The 20334-nt window shown below is 34.2% G+C and overlaps 1 protein-coding gene across 10 annotated transcripts in view; it reads right to left on the bottom strand.

The window, feature by feature from the left end:
- LOC109534484 (tyrosine-protein phosphatase Lar) overlaps nt 1-20334 on the bottom strand; it is a 455803-nt gene that overhangs the window by 158925 nt on the left and 276544 nt on the right. The window contains exon 5 of one of the 10 annotated variants that reach the window (XM_048669233.1): nt 3134-3154. The exons of the other annotated variants lie outside the window; for them this stretch is intronic. Coding sequence (XP_048525190.1) covers nt 3134-3154 — 21 coding nt within the window. The remainder of the gene's footprint in view (nt 1-3133; nt 3155-20334) is intronic. 10 annotated transcript variants of the gene reach the window in all.

The following is a 20334-nucleotide window of genomic DNA, read 5'->3' on the forward strand; positions in this document are numbered from 1 at the left end:
AGTTCTTGATTACTTTTTGATAAATAATTCGTTCTTATTGCGAAATAGAAGCACTATTTATCAATCTGTAATAAAAGACGTGAGGAAATTCTGTCCTTTTTACAAAAATTTTTGAGGCGAACTACCCAAAAAAAAGTTTGTAAAAACAAACATATAATATAATTTTTAGAACAAGATTCTGGATACTTTCTAGATGTATTCTTAGTCGTCGATTTGGTTTTTGAGTTCCGCCAAAATAATTTGATCAAACGGGAGACTTGGACTATACAAATTTAGCACTTCTTGTTTTTGGTGGGGTCTCTAAACAAATGATTTCGAATAAACTTTTTCATTATGTCATTTTTCATTTGGAATATTTAGCGAAAACAAAAATATTCAAAATATGTATGCGAGAGGGACTGAAATTGACACATTTCATAAAATGTATTGATTTGCCATCATTTCAAGCACATACAGTTCGGGTACCGACTCATAAATAAGTTATGAATGTATCGCCGCCTCGCCATTTATTTAAATCCAACAATGCAAATTAATTCGYTGCGGTTCAAATTAACGGTCGGGCTTATTGTGCGCCTCTTTGTTTCCTTGATACATTTCGGGATTAGTTATCTTGGCGTCGCCCTTTGTCCGGTGYTTATTTCCGGTTTTGTTTTGGYTGCTGGCTAAAATTACTTGCCAAATTAAAATGCTTGATTCATTCACACATCGACAAGATGGCAAAATAYAAAATCTATAAAAAGGAGGATAGGTAATGGATATTTCATTTCCGASTTTACAAAAAGCTGTGAATTGTCTTTGCTTTGAAAACCCAGAGCTGTAGAAGATTAAATGAAACAAACAAGGCAGAGTGCCTGTAATAAAAACAACAAACAACATTAAGAAGACAAAGAACCCACCAAAAGCTGTTTTGCTACATCATCCATTAAGTATTTCACACTCATATCACATGTTTCAACTTCTTAACCGCTTAGAACGATGATTCCTTTATATGCAGCGTTTCGTCCTTATCTGTTTCTATTAACACACATTTGCAAATCCACCTTGTTTTGTTCATATCTACATCACAGTCAAATAATCGCACGACATTCAGATCGATAATAGCAATGAAATGTATTTTCTATTGTCGAATGATCAAGCACTTAACCAAACAGTTGGTGTTTGTCCAATGATGGAAGTTAAACAAGGCAGGATTAGAAGACCCAGATCTCATTCCTTAACATCCAACAAGACAGATAAAAATGGCACAGGTCAGAGCCTATCTCGGTAAACATCGAAACGTGAGGTGAATGTCTGGCTTGGATACGACTCGTTCTTGAATGCGGGACCCAACTCCTCCAGCTTAATTGTCGAGCAAAGTATATTTAATTTTAGGACACAAAGTTTGTACGGAGTCAACAACGTGACTTCCAATCCAGTGAAAAATTGTCGGCCGCAGGTTGCCATTGTTTTAAGAAAGCAACACGAAACATGCGGAAGTTAAATGCTAATGTGATTAAAACCTTATCAGCCAATTGATTTAGATAGACCCTGGAGGTTACCAAGGTACAAAATTACACATCATGGCATAATGATATGAATTTTCTAAGAAAAAGTAAGTTACACCCAAAAAATTAAGAAGACAATTACCACGTATTTTGTGACCCCGACAATGCGAGAAATATGAATCGTAGACAACAGAAATGCAGTCAAGCCTGGATTATTTTCAAGAATGAATAAACCAATGAAAAATTGCTAATAATTCCGGGATTTCGTAAGTAGTTTTTTTCGACTTTTTGTATTTCAACACACAAGCAATAAGACATACCTCATAGCTCAAAAAACGTTTTCCGTCCAATTTTTCGCTCATCTCGTTTTTTAAAAAGTGGTCTAAGTAAATCACATTTTTGGTCTGATATTTTTTTTTCTTGAACCCACTTTCAAATTTTAGGGTTTATGTTGCAGCTAAAACTTCATAGCAGACTGGAAAAAATAATAATTCAATATATCGGGTTGCATGAATGAATGTAATATTTGACAGTAAGCTTCACTAAGTTGAAAATCTGGCAAATTCACAGATTTCGGGGGCAATTTTGATTTAGGCAATTTTTTGTGCAAGCAGATTTGAAACTTTTGGTGTCAAAATCAAAAAAAAATTGTCCAACTGGGGGCATGCAACTTTGCAAACCTGCGTATGAAATTCGAATAAAAAAAATCCACTTTGATAGTTTTGTTAAGACAAATTTACCCTCTAGAGAGTTTACATGTAAAACTAAAACCGCCTTGAACTTAATTGCGTTCTATGACTATTTGAGTTTGCTTTAGCCACCCACCTACTCTGCTCTCCTGATTAAATGTTGCTAAAATCGAAACTGGAAGCGCTTGACGGCAAATTCACAGATTTCGGGGGCAATTTTGATTTAGGCAATTTTTTGTGCAAGCAGATTTGAAACTTTTGGTGTCAAAATCAAAAAAAAATTGTCCAACTGGGGGCATGCAACTTTGCAAACCTGCGTATGAAATTCGAATAAAAAAAATCCACTTTGATAGTTTTGTTAAGACAAATTTACCCTCTAGAGAGTTTACATGTAAAACTAAAACCGCCTTGAACTTAATTGCGTTCTATGACTATTTGAGTTTGCTTTAGCCACCCACCTACTCTGCTCTCCTGATTAAATGTTGCTAAAATCGAAACTGGAAGCGCTTGACGCCTGGGCAAAATTTCAATTTGTTTCTACTAATTTTTAGTCTAAACACTAATTAAACACCAAATTCAATTTTCGGAATATACGTACAATAACGCACGCATGATCGCTCTTATAATGCCATTTGGGAAGATATTACGGCAAATGTTATACAATAAAATAGTCATTTTTTTGGAGTTTGGTCGTGTACTACCGAGGTACCCGATTTCGATTATAAACACAAGCCCAAAACACTTGTAATTGCAAATAACCACACATGCGAGTTCGTGTCAGCATCAATATTACTGTAGTATCCGAACTGTTAAGGCCTTCATATCGATGTCAGTTCCAGCCGTATGCAATATTAAATGTTCAGTTGCAATTTGTGGTTAGCAATGAACACTAAGTATGAGTTTCTTAAGTTGACTACGTTACCAGAACACATCAACGTAGAAAATCCTGAGTTTACTCACCGTCCATTCCGGTTCGTCGAGCTGTAAAAAAAAGCAAACTATAAAATCTTGTATACGTTTGAACTTATAATGCTCATTGAGCGACTATAATTACGCACTTCACTTACTTACGAAAATTTTAAACAACCCAATAAAGAGTATGTAAATTTGAAATACTTCCGACCAGTAGTCGATTTCAATATCACTTGCTCCGAGCGTATAAAATGAACAACCTCAGTTTTGCAACTTTGAAGTGCCGCTTTCTCTCACTTGATTCTCCCAAAAGCTATCACGTCCAGAACTATATATAACGTGATTAAGCGTTCATTCGGACCCGCTTTAATATTCTATAACATGAAACTTTTTGGAAAACTAGGATAAGCTAGCTCCAAACTTAGTAAACTAAACCAAAAGAAAGTAATAAGTCTTCTTTGTAAACGGTAAAATATAACTAAAAACGCCAAAAACTTTTTCTCTCTAGAGACAATTTCGAGCAAATCCGTTCCCCTACAATTTTAGATTTCTACTGCCCAAGTTAATAGTTCTTGTATAACACTTTAATCCAAATTGAGTTTGTCTTTCGAAAGTTTCCTTACCGCCGTTCCATTCAACCTTCTTGTTATTTTCTTTTCGGCTCGGTCCCGGAGCTTTTCCATCTAGACGATCCGAAAACTTTTACGAAATCACACCAAAATGGACAGCTCAAGCAACATTGGGATATTATTAATAAAAGGGTACGTGTTCTGTAACTCGGTTTATCAATATATGAGAAAAAGGGAGACTTTTAAGTTGGGAAGATGATTTCCAAGAAGTAAAGCTTTTACTTGATATGGACCTTGACAAAATTCCGTTTTATTCAGATAAAATTATATTTTTTGGGAAAAGCAACACTGGCGTTATTAAGTACTTGTTTTGCGGTTAAATAAAGTTATTTTGAAAAGTGCTGCAGTCAAAAAATCAACTAAAGCAATTTACAAATTACAACTTTTCTTATCGAAAATTGAACCGGCTCATTATAATCCGTTCAATATCCCTATATAAAAACTTAACTTGGTACACCAAAAACAACACTAGTTGATTTACTGGATTTTTTATGGAAACTCAAATTAAGATAAACACATTTACATAACTGAAAAATAATATAAAGATGTTTATTAAGTGGTGTTTGTATCTTATCCACTCGATCATATACACATAAAACTATGCATAATCGCATAATATGCCTGGTTCATCTTGAAAATGGCAGGAATTCGTTACAAGACAATGAAAACAAGTTTTGAAACATGTCGATTTGTTGAACGCTTGAATTAACTTGTGTTCAAGCCTTGATGACAATGAGCATACAAAATGCTAATATTTTGTCATTACTCTTACTTTAAAACCGGACGATCTACCGCTTTAAACGTATTCTCACTTTACTCAAAATCACGATCAGTCCATTTCCCACCTTCAAATCTCACTTTGGTTTGCACATCGTCGTGGCATTCCATATTTTCTTTAATTGATGACATTTGCATTAATAATGCGACATGTAAAAAATACAAAATTGAATATCCTATGAAATTCCAAATGAAGAAGGCAATAAACAAGTCCCCTTTTCACCAAAATCCACATTACATTAGCACAGACAACATTTTACGACAATACCTGCCTATATGCGATGTGATGTCCAAACGGCCATAAAAATGTTTACGATAATTTTTATAATCCGTTACGTTACTGCTTTTTTTCTTTCATAAACATTTTTGACGGGTCGTATTTCACAGAAAAAGCTGCTTTATAGTGATTATTTCTTTATCACTTCTTAAATGTTCTTATAGTGGGTTTTAGTACCACGACGGCCATAAACCTCAGATAACTGAAGTGTGTTTTTAGTTATGAAAGATGATGATAAATATAGCAGTAAAAGCGTATAGTGAGTGATAATATAGAGCTTAACGTAATGAACAGAGATTAACCATAAAGAATAGCGCATATAATGACAAAAGATACAACAACAGGCACATAAACCAGTTCAGCACGTTCACGAAATAATAATTTCATGCTCATAAATTTTGCATGTATAACATACATTTCTATTTTTTTCTACAAAAATAGACAATAAGTCCTAAATATGTCACTCGCAGAAATCATATACGTTTTCTCATTTTGTACTATTAAACTGCATTGAAAAACGTGCATATCTCAGGAAATAAACTGGAAAAATTATTGACATTCATAATTTACTCTTCTATGACGATAAGTTCATTTCTTATCTTAAAATTATATTTTCTGATTTTTAACTATTAAACTGCATTGAAAAACCTGCATATTTCATGAAAAAAATGAAAACATTATTTACATTCATAATTTGCATTTCTATGACGATCAGTTCATTTCATGCTTTCAAAATGATATTAGGAGACAAAGCATTTCCGAGACATTTAAGTGGTGAAATCTACGAAAAAAAGAATACAGTCAATTTTTCACCCATTTTTACTAAAAATATACTTGGGGAAACTTGTGCTTCAGTTGTTAAGGCTAGTGAATCCTGATCAAATTAATGTCACTCTTAACCTGGTTAGTTTGGGTTAATTTAACGCTTTGATGTAGACCGAATAGCACAATATTCTAGTACAATTTGATAATTGGCCGGCCGATTCATTGAAATTCCACTGTCCGTAGCGTCAATTCATTGCTAAAGCTCTCAGAAATTAAATTGATGAAAAACAAACACTGACAATGAATAGGTTTTTAGCAACACACCAATTACTCTGGTCGTGATATGTGCGAAAAAAAACGGAGGCAGCATACGGTATCCGTTTCCAGCTGAAACCGTTACAATTGCGAGCCTATTATATACATAAACTCACGCCTAAACTATGCCGTGATTCGAATAAATTTACAAAGGGCATTCAACACGTCACTATATCAAATGATTCAGTGGTGCCACGTACGACCACCAAGGGAAACCCGTGTGAAATGCTATTTTAATTAAGGCAAAGGGCCAGACTTTAAATAAGAATAATTATATTTGTACGCAAAAATAATGGACCAAAGTTTGCTCAACTAACGAGGGTTACAGTGGACAATTATGGGGCATAAGGTAGGGCTTTTATTAGAAACGCTTCGTTGGAAAGTGAGCACTGATTTCAAATTAATTTATTTTCAAACGTGCTGAATTATATATTTAGTTAATCCCATCACATAACCCACCCTGATTTAAAAATCAGTTTTATAACAGGTTCTATAAAAAAATCAATTTTACAAAAAGTTCTCGAAAGTGAAGAGCAGAATGAAGTAAAATCGAAGATACAATTAAAACGGCAAATTGACAATAGATGCAATAGATTGACCTTTCAAATTGAAAGCCATAATGTATTTGAAGTAAAAAATTAACAGACTATTATCGTTGATACATGTTAAACAATAAACATCAATAATGCACCCAAAAAGTAGACGAGCAATTTTTCATGTCCTCAATTGACAAACTACGGATATCTAAAGGTGTTTTGGCAGTGCAGATCTAAGAATTGTTAAAGTAAACATACATTATTATTGGATAGCTGATCTAAAATAAGAAACGATTGGGACTGTGCTTTGGCTATAAACGAGTCAAACGCATTTCTTTACAACAGACAACTATTTGTTTGACATTCGAGTTCTCCGAAATGTGGATACGCTTCAAATAATATTACTCCCAACTAAAATTCTGGCAGTCAACATAAGATGCACTGCCCTTTTCGAGTATAAAATAAAACTTTTCTTTCCGAATAAAATTTTTATTTCAACCGTCATTTCCTTTATGTATTTGAATATTGGTAACGACAATAATAACTAAAAAAATGATTAATGATGTGCCAGAAATAGTTTTAGATTGATGGCGGTTTCCATTGCACCGTTAAACGTACGCCTGCATTTGAGTACGAACAATTCAATCCAAAATTAATTGAATGAATTCATTGCATTCCTTTTTGCAAGAAATTTTTTGCAAACTCCCTAAATTTTTAGGACAATTCCAGAGGTCACCCTTACTTTTTACTTTGGTGCATTTTTAACTCAACAAAACCTGTTGTCTTCTGTGAAGGCACTGATTAGAGAGCACCCAACTGAGAAAGGTCTCAGTTCACTTGGAGCATCGAGAGCAACATCTAAATTATCACTGAATTTTTAGGTTATTTTCCAATAACTGAAATTTATTGGGTGGCTACCATCTATATTAATTCCGAAAGCTTTCGACACAAACGAGCCCCTAATAAAATGGAACCGATAACAGATAACTGGATGAAATGATTTCAATTAATAACCAGAAATTCGCCTTTTATCACGTAATACATAGGTTGATGATTTATAAGAAAAATATTCTAAATTGAAGCAGAGACGTGCTCGGAATTTCAAACGCGCAAATTTATTGTTCCGGGAAGAGCGAACAGTGGTCCCTATTCCTCACCTTCAGATATAAATATTCATTAAAAACCTTGAAATTCAGTTTAATTGAGTTAATTTGCATTTGACGGGCTACCGTGAAAACGCCGCTACCTGTGAAATATCATCTTCATAAATATCTTAACTTATAATGAACAGCGGTCCGTGAAACTAAAAAATTCAATTAAACCTACTATCTCAGGACCTTTTCTTCGTTTTGGGTCGTTAGTCTTTCTATTTTAGCCCGTCTGCCAGCCTTTTATGGTTAGCAGATTCACCATTTTACAGTTAATTGGCAATATAGGCTTAATTATTCGTAAGTTTTACTTACACAAAATTTACTGATCGTTTCCTTTGCAGACGGCGGTTCAAGTAAGAATGTAAATTAACATTACACCACTTCTTCATAAACTAAAAATTACGCAACAAAACCAAGGAGTTACATCAAATAGTATTATTTATGTTGCAATGCTGCAATAGCAGTTTTTTTGTGAAATAGAACAGAAACCGAAAGTAGCTCAGAACATGCATTAGTTTTAGAAAATCATTCTAGTTTTCATGCTTTGAATTTGAGTTGAACCACAACTTGAATCCTTATTGTTACAGAAAATCTTCTCTTTGGTTCAGACAATTTAAACACTCTTCTGCCCAACGCATGTACTGTGATTATATGGAAAACTTTTATTATTTATCGCAGCTCCAAGTTAACGATTTTATTTCATAACTTACTTATGTGGATTGTGTATTTGACGCCGTCCTTATTATCTCGGTTTGATTCAACGTTCTTTTGGTAGAATTCTACTTGGGGTTCCTTGTTCAGTCTGAGCGTTTCAGCCGTTTCAAAACCGCTTTTTACCGCAAAATTCTTATCGCCGCTTGAAACCAAACGTATCGGACAAACGATCACAAATACATCTTCATCCTCACGTCTCCATCCGCTGTATCGTCGTTTTTCTAGATTAATGCTCAGTATTAAACATACGCTTCGTTTACTGCAGTACAAAAAGAGGGTTTTCGTAGGGGGTATTACCAGAAGTAAAGTTATGTTCCGTGTGATGTGGTTTTTAAACGTTTCACGTTAAAATTGGTAACATTTGCCATTGATTTTTTAAATTTGAGTTTTGCCTATTTTTAACTTAAAAATAGCTGGGTATTAACAGGTTAATTAACAGTAAAATTATTACAACCACCACACAGTCGCACAATTTAAGTTTTAAGAAGACAAATCGTTGATACAAAAGTACAATTTCTGTCTTCGAAAACCGTAGTACGGCCACATATTTGCCACAAATACTAATTGGAATCAAACGATCGGTGTGCCCGAACAGCAAACCATAATTCATCTCGACAGATCGATACAAGCAAAGGCGATTACTTCCACTAATTAAGTCTAATGCCTGGAATTTTGGATGCAGGTCAACGTGTCTACTGACTTTCCAATTTTTGCCGTTGATATATGACAAACATTACGTGTAGACTTAATTAATTTCGTGCCGATGACACGATAGGACCTAATTGTGTCATTAAGTCTCGCAAAGAGACGAAGCGAAATGGATTATCCATTATGGGAATATTGGGAAAATGTCTATTTTTTATTATCGCAAACATCAATCGAAATACAACCTAGTCATGTTATTTCTATGCTATCTATGGATTATAGCAGATCTTTAAATGAAAAGTGTGCCTATTCAATAATCTAATTTTTAAATCCAAAACTCCAAAAACTACCCGAAATAAGCATTTATTTAAAATTTATAAGGAAAAACATTCGCACCTTTTTTGTTTGTGCTGTACATGGACTATAGAAATATGTGCCGAAAATAAACATATCCGTGTAATACAGTTAGTTCGATGCTCGCCACCAGCAAACCAGCGTTCCGAAATATATTTATTTTCCATAGCACCATATATAAATGTCTATATCTGCAATGCGTATTTCTATAAAGCTTTCGGCATTAAAATTGCATATCTCTATGAGGCGAGAACAACAAACCAAAGCTTACAAAATTGTTTTGTATACGAATTCCAAGTTTTGCTATTTTTCTTCTCGTCCCATGATCTATGGAACTCCATTTACAGACAGTTCGGGGAATACATTAAAGCCATTCCCACACGTAAGAAAATATTCCTTTTAGATTCAATTGTGCAGCGGCAGTGGATCTCTTGAGGTACATATTGTGCCAGTTTGGACTTGTTGAAATGTGAAAGCTTCTATCTAGTTTGAAATCGCAAAATGTATTTCAGATTTTCGTTAGTCGATAAGTTATAGCTAATCCTCCTTGCGATGCTTCCTACTTTATAACATACTAAAATATTGCCAACGTTTTGAAAGTTAACAAGATATTTTCATAGAAGGTAAAAAGATGGGAAACACTCTGGCCCCAATAAGTTGAGACCAATGTCATTAATAGATAGACGAAGCTAGTCGTTCATAAATTCTGATTTATTTGGGAGCAAAATCGATTGCTATTGACCGGAAATTCATGAATGTGGTTAATATTTATATTAATCGATTTTTTCAAGCCTAAAATTTTCTTTGATTTTCCAACCTCCATATCCAGTCAATTTCCATAACCATAAATTATTCCTTCCATTTTTGTATTCAATAACTAAACAAGTATGACAGAAAATACATTCTTAAAGTTGAAAAGGTAAACAAACACATCTTTTTATGAGTTTAATATGAGGTTGCAAGAACACGCCTAAGTTCTAGGGTAATATAAAATAGAAGTGGAACACTTCAACATAACAAGCAATATGTTCGGTGCGACAAAACACACAAACTTGTTGCTAACAAAAAAATATCTAAAGACACATGAGCAAAAACCGACATCCTAATGATGAACAACAGAAAATGAAACCAGTTACATTTGATAATGAGTTAATTTTAGTTATTCTGAAATTGTATTTGTACCATTAAAAGCGTATTTAAAACATTAATATATTTCAGCAAAACAGGTCACGAAGTAATGGATCTTAGCCACGTTTCCTGCTTCCACTTTAAGTAACACAGTATATCAAGTTTCCTGTTACTCTTAACAATGTAAGCTTTTTTAATAAAAGCAACGTAATACTTGAATATTCTTTACCTACCCCCAAGGAGAGGATCATTAAAACGGAAAATAAAGAAAACCAGGGTTCGTAAAAAGAAATTTGTTATAAAAGTAATGAGGTCGATTCTATTCTACCTGCACTGCTACGATTTCAGATCGTCTCAGATAGTGTAATTACTATACTTGAAACTACATGTTTTAGATGCTGGAGCCCGCAAAACCATGTAAATAAATGTTTGCCAAGAAATAGTGTCTTGAAGGAATACGCCTGAGACTTTATGTTTAATTAAATGTTTGTGTACATTTTTGTTAGACAACACATTGAAAATACAGGGAACAACGTGATAGATAGAGATCCGGTCGTATTAAGCTAGGTGAGATATATGTCTGCCATTAAATTGATATGAACTGCTCAGTTTATCATCCAGTTTGATAAATCACGCTTCCGCTTGACAGACGCTGATATAAATCACAAACTTCTGATATCTGTTTTGAATTTGGTCTCGGCTTCGACTCGTTATTAGATGGTTTGATTACAAAAGATCTAATCGGGTATTCAATATCGTCAATGTAAGTGTCAATACATCTATCTGCCTTTTGATGCAAACTGTGCATTGAAACCACCGTATTCGGGAACAATCAGCAGATGGTAAGATGACTGTGATTTGATAAATCTAAAATAATATGTGCATGTCACTAATGACGATTGCAGTTAGTGATTGGTTATTATGCGAAATGCAATGTGTTTTTCAAAACAAATCGGCAAGATATTGTTGGCAAGTTTTTCCAATTCCTCAATCTAAGCACCAAAAGGTTTCAACTTGGAATGTTTCACGTGGAGAGACAGTTTGCGTTTGAAATACTTGATACAAAGAAAAACCAGCATGTATGTAAATATAAATATTTTAACACACATTTTTATTTTATTTTATTTAATTTAGTTATTACATGATGACACACAGCATGATAACAAATTAAATTACGTCCAGAAGCCCGCACAGGCATTCAAAAGTATTAGTGTTCTAAAAAAAAACTAAATTCTATACCAGACACTAACAATTAATCCCGGACCCAGTATACTACCCTGGTCCACTTTCTTAATAATCCAAATTACCCGTTTTTGAGTGCCGAAACATTCTGGAATATTGGCCTTTTCACCCCAGAAAATGATCCCATACCGCAAAAGGGATTCGAAATTTGCAAAGTAGCTTCAAACATTTTTGGTTCATATATTTTCCAATTACTCGTATTCCATAGCAGGTTCTGTTTAATTTTTTTATTAATTGAGTTATGTGAAAAGATCAGTCTAAATGCTCATACATGTACAAACCCAAGAACTTTGTGTGTTCTGCTACGGTAAATTCTTCATTTGCTATGTTAAAGTGGTCTATTTTTTCTACCCGGGACTGTTCGGTTCTGAAGAATATTATAGCAGCTTTTTTGGAGGTCAGAATAAGTTTATTTTCGAAGAACCATTTGCTTACTATCTCAAGAATAACACGATTGGTGTTATTTAGCAGGTGAGAAACATTGTTGTTTCCAATCAACAGGTTGACATCGACTGCATAGTTAATAATTATTTGATCAGGACTTTGTCTGACAGTATATATATCACTTATAAAAATTACAAATAGGAGGGTACCCAGTATACTACCCTGAGATATACCATCATTTTTATATAATGTTTTTGATTGATAGTTTTGTCTGTTTTTATTTATATTTACAATTTGAGCCCGTTCAAAAAGATATAACTTGAGCCAATACCATGCTTTTTCTCTTACCCCATACCTTACCTCTTCTAGAAGTATATTCCTATCCAGACAGTCGTATGCGTTTGCCAAGTTGTAAGTAAAGGGAAATGCGTTCTGGTTTTTTAATATATTTTGAATTACTGACATCAGGAACTCATTGTAATTATTTGTGATTTTTTCACCGCCTCAAATTCAAACATATCCAATATTTTCGATAGGCTCGAAATACCAATTATTTAATCACACATACCAAAATTATTTGAAACTAAATGTGTAAAGTAAATTTCATAAATGTTGATTCATTGTTGTAATACTTCCGTCACATGAGTATTTTCTGAGTTCTAGTAGTATGATTAATTTTTTACAATTGATAACTTCTTGTTTCCCGCTATAACACTTCACCTCACTCGATAATGTTCAATTAAATTTCAGTGCGGTCTTAGCGACGCAAATTTAGTATCAAGCAAAGTATCAAAAGCATAAATTTTACGATAAGTGTCACGGTAGAATCTGAAAAACTGGGCCATTGTGACATAGTTATTACTTATTAACAAATCCGCTTGGTTTTAATTTCAGCTGAAGATTTCGACTTCGTTACGAACGTACGACGACGTTCTTACTTCAACTGTTGTCAAATGTAATCCAAACGGCACGTAGGGCCAACCTCTCAGAAAACTTTAAAATAAAGTTGCACTTAAAAAAAGAGAGTTAAGACGAGAGATAATCAATAGGTCAAGGGGTTTTTAATGTTCTTTATAATTGTTTCAAAATACTTGTTCCAATCCAATGTTACTAACATCATCCAAATTGTTAAAATTTGGTTTTTCGAAAACAGGGACAGACGGTAGTGGATATATATGGCCTAGTCTGTATATATACGGTCCGATTTTATATGCCGTCTGTCACAGATACATGGAATACTATCGAAGTCTAATTCCTGACAATTCTTCAAAAAAATATTGGAAAAATGTTCCGTGGCTTCTATAGTGCTTATTCTTGCATGACAGGATCTCAAAATGGTTTTGATGGTCCACTATATGGAATTACTTTTGTATTCAATTCGGGATTCTCCAAAGCTCTTGGCAATAACGACGGTTTAGAAATACTGAGAGAATATTTAGTTCGACATTCTACAGCTTTAGAAAAACGTAACAAAGCTGACAATATCATTAAAAAAATCACATTTCCTCGAATCGAATATGTTAAATTGGCAAAGTTAAAAAAACGTTGCATAACTACTTCTAAATCAAAAACTGCTGGAAGCCTGTCTTTGTTTGGAATAGGATTAAACTATCGTAGTAATAGCTGTATATTTACATTACTACTTTAGTATTAATGTGGAGTGTCACCAGTTGCCATAAGTTAATCGTATTGTTGATGTAAACGCTAATCCCCTGATATATTATTGAGGACAGAGAAACAATCAAAACAGATAAATGTTCCAGTAACATTTTTTTGGGAAGCACAACCAGCCATATTCTATTCCAATTTTAATTAGCATCACAACTTTTTTTAGAATCCTTAGTGAAGAATATCCTGAGAACCGCAAAGATTAATTGATGTTCATATCAGCAATATAAACTTTAGTACTATAACAATAGTTATAACATTAGGTTGAGCAGAACGCCAAGATATTCTCATTCAAAGTGATTTAAGAGAATGGTAGCCACAGTAATTGTTCTACAGCAAAATCTGCTAAAAGAGTTGTTTGTTATTTAACGCCGTGAAGTTGGAAAAAGCAGGAAGCAAATATCAGGATCAACAAAGTTTTGAACTAATTCGATGACCTCAGGCGAACAGTTTTCAGTGAAGTCATACAAAATGAATAAGAGCGAAAATCGTGGTAGAGCAAAAACAAGGTAGGTGCCTCCGCTAATGAAAGCTTTATACGGGATTACGTTCTAACGCTAGTTTGCCTATTCAGTTGATGGCATTATTCAGTTTTACTTTGTTCGGATAAACAATAACCGAAATTAATGTTGAGCGTTTGCTCCTTTCGTAGCCGCGCGCAAAATAATTGAATATTCATGTCGAACTTTTTGCCGACAAAAATTAGATTACGAATAAACTAACGGCACAAGACTCGTCGTTTTATCCGTAATAAAGTTAAATAGACTTTAATATTAAATGTTGCACTGAACCGGGAAAGCTCCACTAAAAGTTATTAATTACCGGTCCTTTTATTAAAATATTAATTGCCAAAGAACAAACAGTAAATAGAACACCAACAAGTTGTTCGCTAACAGATAAATATAACAGTACCACATTTTACATGGCAGTTTATTTATAAATTAAATTATTGGGTGTAAATTAAAAAAGCCAACAACAAATCGAACTAAATGGAACTGGAAATTAAACCGAAGAAGTGCAAAACGGATTGATCAAATACACATTCGGTGCAATTTGCAGATGTCAATAAATGCAAACCTGATTCAATCGTTTTCTTAAGTCGAAGGCTTATAAGTAACACATGCGAACTCTCCAGCACTTTAGCTTTTGTTAACGATGCCATGTTCTTTACAGGAATCCTTTAGTTCTCTGCCACAAGCGCAACTCTCGAAACGTACTGAAGATCTGCACATTCATATGTGAATTACAGTATTATCCAGACATTGTTAATGTGCTCAAATGAAATAGTCCTCAATGCCAGAGACATTGGTATTGTTAAACGAAATCGTTCCTCCCACGGGCTACATTTAGCTGATTAATTTGCATTTCAAAACTTCTCTTGAAATCTTAATGAAGTTACAAGGGCTTTGAAAAGTAGTTACCAAAGTGATGGGCGACACAGACCGTTCTGCTTATTAGCTTACTAATTTGACTTTATTTCAGTTCGTTGTACTTGATTTCGTTAGCCATATTATGCGGTTTCAATTTGAAGTCAAACAAACGACCCGCCTCTATTCAGCAAAGGAACCTCAATGGAAATTGGTGAAACTTGCGAAGGAAAGGAATAACAGAATTTAGAGAAATCTTGAAATCGGTTTGAATTTGCTGCTGGACGCAAAAAGGCTTTTAATGGAATTGCTAAAGACGAGCCCATAACACTTTTGTTGATTATTAGATAAATGGAGCTATAGAAAAATACAGATAGATAAAAATACACAGTACAAAGCCACTATCGGATATCATGGAAGTAATTCTTGAAAATCAATCTTTTGAAGTATGTGGGTCTTACAAATGAAAGAACCGTTACTGATATTCATATTCGGAAAATTATCTGCAAGAAAATTACGCGGTTACAATAATTGAGTAGGTAAAATAATACTCGCTTTACCGAGCCTTTGACAAAAAATCTGGTTAACGAATATTCGAAATAGAATAGAATAGAATTGCTGTCCAACTTTGAATGCGGTAGGTTTGTTAATCAAAGCAACCACAATTTAGCATTATTAGATTAGTTTACTTATTCAAGTCGAGCTCAAGAAAATGCATGTTGTTATTAATAAAGTATACATATGCATGGAACGCTACTACATTTCCTATCTATCTAGTTATCTATAGACTATCTAGTTCGATATACTACGACTGATACGTCGACGCATTCACAATTAATCACAGCATGCAATCGCAGCTTATGAGTTTATCATTGGTAAATTTAGAAGAAAAAGAAAATTAAAATTGGGCTTTAACTTTGTTTATCGCTAGAGTGTCAGTCTGGTCCGAAACCATTTGGTGCGAAAACCACCAACTAGAAATTTTCAAGCCCCGAACCAGCATTAGCTCTTTGCTGATATAGCAGCAGTAGGTACTCATCGAGAACGTGCTCAGCTTAACAAGCAAATGCATTTATTGTAATTAAAGCACCACGAACTTGACTGCATCAACCTCTTGAGCCTCAACTACAAAGCACACAAGACCGTGACAATATAAGACTTTGACTTTGAGGTAATCGAAACTGATGCATAATGTGAAAACGAATTAAATGAAACTTTTCGACAAATTCATGTATAAAGCCCCAAAAGCACAAACAGCAACAGTGACAAACCAAAACTCAGTTCGGAACATTTGCAATAAAATTGCTCGCCCTATCGCTTGATTATGGGCTCTCCACCAACTCACATTTAAAATGATCGCACTTTTGCACTTTTAATGGACCATTTACGACAAAAACCCGGCGAAAATGATACACCCCTTGGAAGCAAGCAAACATTAATTACACCTATCATAAGCGACACTCGGGTCCTTCAATTTATAACTAACTTTATATCAGTTAGTAGGGCCTGTCAATTAAAGAAGCCAACGCCAGGACGACCTCTTTTTCAAGTTGTGAACTTTTAGGGAACTGCTACTCCACAACTTTAATATACATGTCATTAATCATTAGTGGGGGGTCCGACTTTTTGTTTCATCTAATAAAAACTAAATTTTGAAGGGCCCGGTGAGCTTTAGAAAAAAGTTTGCTATTATGAAACGGGCATTACGATCTCTGAAACTTTCGTAATTACGTAACAGCTAATAGACTGTTTCGGAATCGTCCACTAATTTCCCGAGACTATTTCCTTGTGTGCTTGAGATTTTGCAGCCAATTAGGCCATTAGCCAAAAACTGTCACCTTTTCTCGAGTCCTGCCCTTTAGCATTAACCGCCGGTCAAATTGGCGCAATTCAGCCAACAGCTTTGCGGCGTTAGCTCCGCACAGATAAAGCTTTATAAGCCATAAAGAAGGTTTAACAGTTTCCGTTCTGACAAAAAGTAAATTTGTTTCTGGTAAATATAACATCAGCTCTCCGATAGTTGATATTTAGTGGCGCCTTTTCCCAGTTAATGTTCACTTTAATTGCAGCAAAAATGGCTTAGATTGAATTAGATTGGCTTTATTGACGTTGGTGCCGGCGGATTGAACCGATAGAGAAGATTCCGCCAATCAATAGCTTTTATTTTCGACGTTTTTACAGTTGGATTAAGCTCAAGTGAATAGACATCAACTTGATACATATGAGTGTGTTGATAGTTGAATGTGAACTGGCACAGCATTGGAAGGAAATAAATAAGCGACTTCTCTTTGAAAGCAATAAGTTAACGAAAGTCTTTGTTCCTGAATTAATTTTACTATCATATCTTATTCTGGACGTGATCTAAATGAACCATTATAACCGGCTTAATTGGTAGCAGTATGCAACTGTTTAAAATGTTCATATAAACACATGACTTTAAGCAATATATAATTCCCTGTTACTAGAAAAGGCTCGCGAAATACTTTACAAAACCCTAAACGAGTTAATGCTAGTCAAGAGACAAAATAGGAACATCAGCAACAAATTCCGTAATTTTTTTATATCTATCGTGTTTTCACTTTGTGCCTTCATAATTCATTTATCATTTGTGATCATCCGTAAAACGTGTATTAGCTTATTTACACGGTTCATTCAATATCCATTGAAGTTATTCTAATCTGGATTCTCTATCGGCATTTAAAACAAACAGGAAGCGCAGAATATTTCCTATAAACAATACATCTAAATACATATACAGTATTCCGACTTCAGTTCGGAACAACAGAATTTGGCAACCAACTTTTATAACTGTGCTATAATCTATTTGTTCTGCAAACAATTTAATATCGTGTCCGTTTTCAGGTAAAACGCGCCAAAACTCACACGTTAGCTCTATGGGATTCAAAAACAAAAGAGAACAACGTGACAAGAAACTAAAATAGTAAATTCATACACATACGCTTTCCAAGATGGAAACAGCAGGAACGTCCAGTCGTGTAGCATAACGGCAGCTCTGCGTGATTCAAATACTAAATGAGTCGTCTAGATATTCAGAATTCACCATTAAACAATTGTCAATAAAGTTGCTTGAAAACTTCTTGAAATATGCAGCAGTCAATTGATTAAACTGAGATATCAAGCAAAATAAATCAATTTATGTATACTTTACTATATTTGTAATTCTCGTATTGAAGCCACTACAAATCGTTGAGTAAAGCCACTTGGTTTCGCAAGCATCAGGTTTATAATGTTTGTAGAGATTATAAATTAAACAGACTCAGCTACACAAAAAATGCACTTAGGGTCATCTATGTAAGGGCTTATATCACTATACATCAAACCTTTTGATTTTGCATATCAATATCATGAAAATATTCCACAATTTCTAGATCCTTTTTGCAGAATGACAGATTGTGCAGATGTTGTTCACATTTAAGTTATAATTTTTAATTGAAAAACGAATTTTCTTGAAGCTAATTATGCGAAATTGAAACAACACTTTTTGATTAAACATTTTTTACACACAAATAAAACGACAATTAATTCAAACGATTGTATCCATCTACTGCTGATTGAAGACGTGAAACTTCCATACAAAACATTCCTAATCAATTGCATATTTTGTCCATTCATTTATTTTGAAAATAGTCACTATTTATTTGGAAGAACAAATTAAAGTTGCCATGTAAGTTACTACATAAAGAATCGAACAACCGCCTATTCGTTTACGATTTTATTTTTAAAGCCAGAAAATGAGTTGCGTGATGTTAATATGATGACCTTTTTCATGTTGCTTTATTTAAAGTCAACGTGAAAATAATTTAGAACATGCCTCGTGTATAATTGTCTATACAGGCACGTACGGAATCTTTTCTAGTTTGAAAACGTTTCAAAATTATTTTAACATAAATAAGTAAGTTTGACATTTTGCTCGTCCTCTCGTAGTTAGAAGCGTATGTCCCAAATTGAAAATGTGCATAATTTTCAAAAAAATTATCATATTCCGACGTGAAAGTATTTAGCACAGGACATAAACTGCTTTGATCAAAAATACACACTGCAATGTTTGTTAAGCTCAAAAGCGACGGAAATTGGAGGTCTTGAACGGTTTTGAAGATTCGTCCCAGTTCGAAAACTAAACTGTTATGTTAATTGGCACTGAATTTATTGCCTGGAAAATTAATGAAATAGGGTTCGGTCGATTTAAAACGCGACGAACCGCGATAAACTGTACGATATTTCAGGCTGTTGAAGCCGTTGGAGTTATGTGGGGAAACCTGGGCTCCACCTTTGAGCTGTTTTCAAATTAAGACACAGCTATCAATAACGGGTGAAATGGCGCATGCAAAATATTCCGAACCTCTCAATAGCGTCATACCAGCAGAAATATTGCCCCGTGTGTGAAATCGATTATATCCCATAAATTATAATGCGAAGTGTTCTTGTACATTTTCCTTGCAATTTTTCACGTGAGCACGCTGTGCAAACGCCAACGGAACTTAAATAATATTATGAAAAATGCCTAGTTGACCTCGACCTATTCGATAAGAAAAGCGGACTGTATAATATCTACGTTTTTTGGTGTAATTTACGGGAGCTTTTCAATATTCCGTCTTTCTAATGAAGAAAAAAAATCAGAAGTCCGAACATGCAATCTATCGTTGTTAGGCCCCATTCCGAAATATTTTAGATTACGGCTACCGCCATAAAAGAGTGGTAAATTTATTTCCATGAGTGGACAGTATGCGTTTAATATAGTTTTCCTACTTCATCGAATTATACACATGAATATTCATATTGATGAAATTCCTATCCTTTTCAATTCTCGAAGTTTTCGATATACTTTTAATTATTTAACTTCGACCTTCAAACGGTACATCTGAGTACCACAATACAATATTTTATTTGCAGCAAAAGCATTAAGCAATGGCTAACTAATGTATTGAGTGAGAAAAACGAATGTGAAAAAATCAAGCCCTATATATTCAATATACGTGGCAATAATTTATTTTGGAATGCTATGCACAAGGTTTGAAGTTTTTATTAGATTTCGCTTTTTCACAAATGACAGAATCCATCTGATAGAAATCAACGCTTTTCAAGTGACCACCAACCACATTAACGTGTAATCCTTCAGGTCAATGTATAATCGATCACAGCGCTGAAAAACTCTAAAATTTCCCAAGAACATAAAGAACCACCGAAATCGAACAACGTTTACTAATGGGAGATTTCAAGGCAATACAAGGGATGAATAGTAAACACCATCATGTTCCACTAGATGGGCTCAAAGGCGA

Source organism: Dendroctonus ponderosae, unplaced genomic scaffold (assembly GCF_020466585.1).
Source record: "Dendroctonus ponderosae isolate FM_Combo_2020 unplaced genomic scaffold, Dpon_F_20191213v2 Dpon_F_20191213_8, whole genome shotgun sequence".
Lineage (NCBI taxonomy): Eukaryota > Metazoa > Arthropoda > Insecta > Coleoptera > Curculionidae > Dendroctonus > Dendroctonus ponderosae.